The sequence below is a fragment of the Plectropomus leopardus genome, unplaced genomic scaffold (assembly GCF_008729295.1).
Source record: "Plectropomus leopardus isolate mb unplaced genomic scaffold, YSFRI_Pleo_2.0 unplaced_scaffold1657, whole genome shotgun sequence".
Taxonomy (NCBI): domain Eukaryota; kingdom Metazoa; phylum Chordata; class Actinopteri; order Perciformes; family Serranidae; genus Plectropomus; species Plectropomus leopardus.
The window spans coordinates 1-1,772 of record NW_024617799.1 but is presented as its reverse complement, the minus strand read 5'-3'; the positions used below and the strand labels follow the sequence as shown (position 1 = coordinate 1,772).

General features: G+C 49.5%; 1 protein-coding gene across 1 annotated transcript; it reads left to right on the top strand.

Annotated features, from left to right (window-relative positions):
- Window positions 1-235: 235 nt before the first annotated feature.
- Window positions 236-1,757, top strand: LOC121964655 (histone deacetylase 6-like). Its single transcript, XM_042514853.1, has 3 exons — window positions 236-513; window positions 587-779; window positions 1,356-1,757. Exons 1-3 carry the CDS (start codon window positions 236-238, stop codon window positions 1,566-1,568), a joined length of 684 nt encoding a protein of 227 aa, XP_042370787.1. The 3' UTR covers window positions 1,569-1,757.
- Window positions 1,758-1,772: the final 15 nt, after the last annotated feature.

The following is a 1,772-nucleotide window of genomic DNA, read 5'->3' as shown; positions in this document are numbered from 1 at the left end:
ACAGAGAAACACACAGGTAACACGCAGAGAAACACACAGGTAACACGCAGAGAAACACACAGGTAACACACAGAGAAACACACAGGTAACACACAGAGAAACACACAGAGAAACACACAGGTACTTTGTTTTGCTGTTTTATGTCTCTGACACCTTCTGGGCACTAAAAGGACAAAAACTATTCACAGTCACTTTATTTTCATGGTCAGTTAACCAGGGGCCTATCAGGGGCCAGATGTGTCCCGCGGGCCGTCTGTTGGGCGTCAGTGTCCTGTATGATGGCACGTGTCCCTGTGCGTCTCTGCAGGTGAGTAACGGCGTGGCGATCGTGCGCCCGCCGGGTCATCACGCAGAGAGAGATTCTCCGTGCGGTTTCTGTTTCTTCAACACGGCAGCGCTCGCTGCTCGCCACGCTCAGAAAATCTCCCAAGATGCACCGCTGCGAGTCCTCATCCTGGACTGGGACGTTCACCACGGCAACGGGACGCAGCACATATTTGAAGACGATGAAAGGTGAGGAGGAACGTCATGTGACAGGAAGTATGTTACAGTGAACTGAACTGATGGTGTTTCTCTCCGTCTGCAGCGTCCTCTACGTCTCACTCCATCGCTATGACAACGGGACGTTCTTCCCGTCTTCAGAGGACGCTGCCCCCGACAGGGTGGGCGTGTCCAAGGGGGTGGGCTTTAATGTGAACGTGGCGTGGAGTGGCGGGCGAATGGGCGACTCCGACTACCTGGCTGCCTTTCACAGGGTCGTCATGCCAATTGCCACTGAGGTGACACACACACACACACACACACTCACACTCACAATCACACACACACACACAAACACAATCATACACAAACACACACATACACACACACAATCATACACAAACACACACACACAATCATAGACATACACACACACACACACACACAATCATAGACAAACACATACACACACAATGACACAAACACACACACAATCACATACACACAATCATACACAAACACACACACACACACAATCATACACAAACACACACACAATCATAGACAAGCACACACATACACACACAATCACACTGAGAAACACACTTACACACTCACACTGAAACACAAACACACACTTAAACACACACCCACACCTATACACTGAAACGCACACGGTTGGTGTCCTCTCCTCTGATTGGTCGGTGTCCTCTCCTCTGATTGGTGGACGTCCTCTCCTCTGATTTGGTGGACGTCCTCACCTCTGATTGGTCGGTGTCCTCTCCTCTGATTGGTGGACGTCCTCTCCTCTGATTGGTGGACGTCCTCTCCTCTGATTGGTGGACGTCCTCTCCTCTGATTGGTCGGTGTTGCAGTTTAACCCTGGGCTCGTTCTGGTGTCGGCCGGGTTCGATGCAGCTCGAGGGGATCCTCTGGGTGGATATCATGTGACCCCAGAGGGATACGCCCACCTTACACACCTGCTGATGTCACTGGCCGGGGGGCGGGTCCTTCTCATACTGGAGGTACAAACACACACACACACACACACACACACACACACAATCACACACAAACACTGTGTGTGAACTGATGTGTAGAAATGTGTGAAACTGAGAGTTTGTGTGAATTCAACTGAAGTGAGTTAAAGTGAAGTGAATGGACATCAAGTGAAGTGAATGGTTGTGAGATTATGTGAATGTCAGAAATACAGAAGAGTGACCTGACATGAAGTCAATAGATATGAAGTGAAGTGAATAGATGTGAAGTGAATTCAAGTAAAGTGAAGTGAA

Coding starts and splice junctions, on each gene's coding strand:
- LOC121964655 (XM_042514853.1), top strand. CDS start 236: ATGTGTCCCGCGGGCCGTCTGTTGGGCGTCAGTGTCCTGTATGATGGC. Junction 514..586: donor ATATTTGAAGACGATGAAAG/GTGAGGAGGAAC, acceptor CTCCGTCTGCAG/CGTCCTCTACGTCTCACTCC. Junction 780..1,355: donor TCATGCCAATTGCCACTGAG/GTGACACACACA, acceptor TCGGTGTTGCAG/TTTAACCCTGGGCTCGTTCT.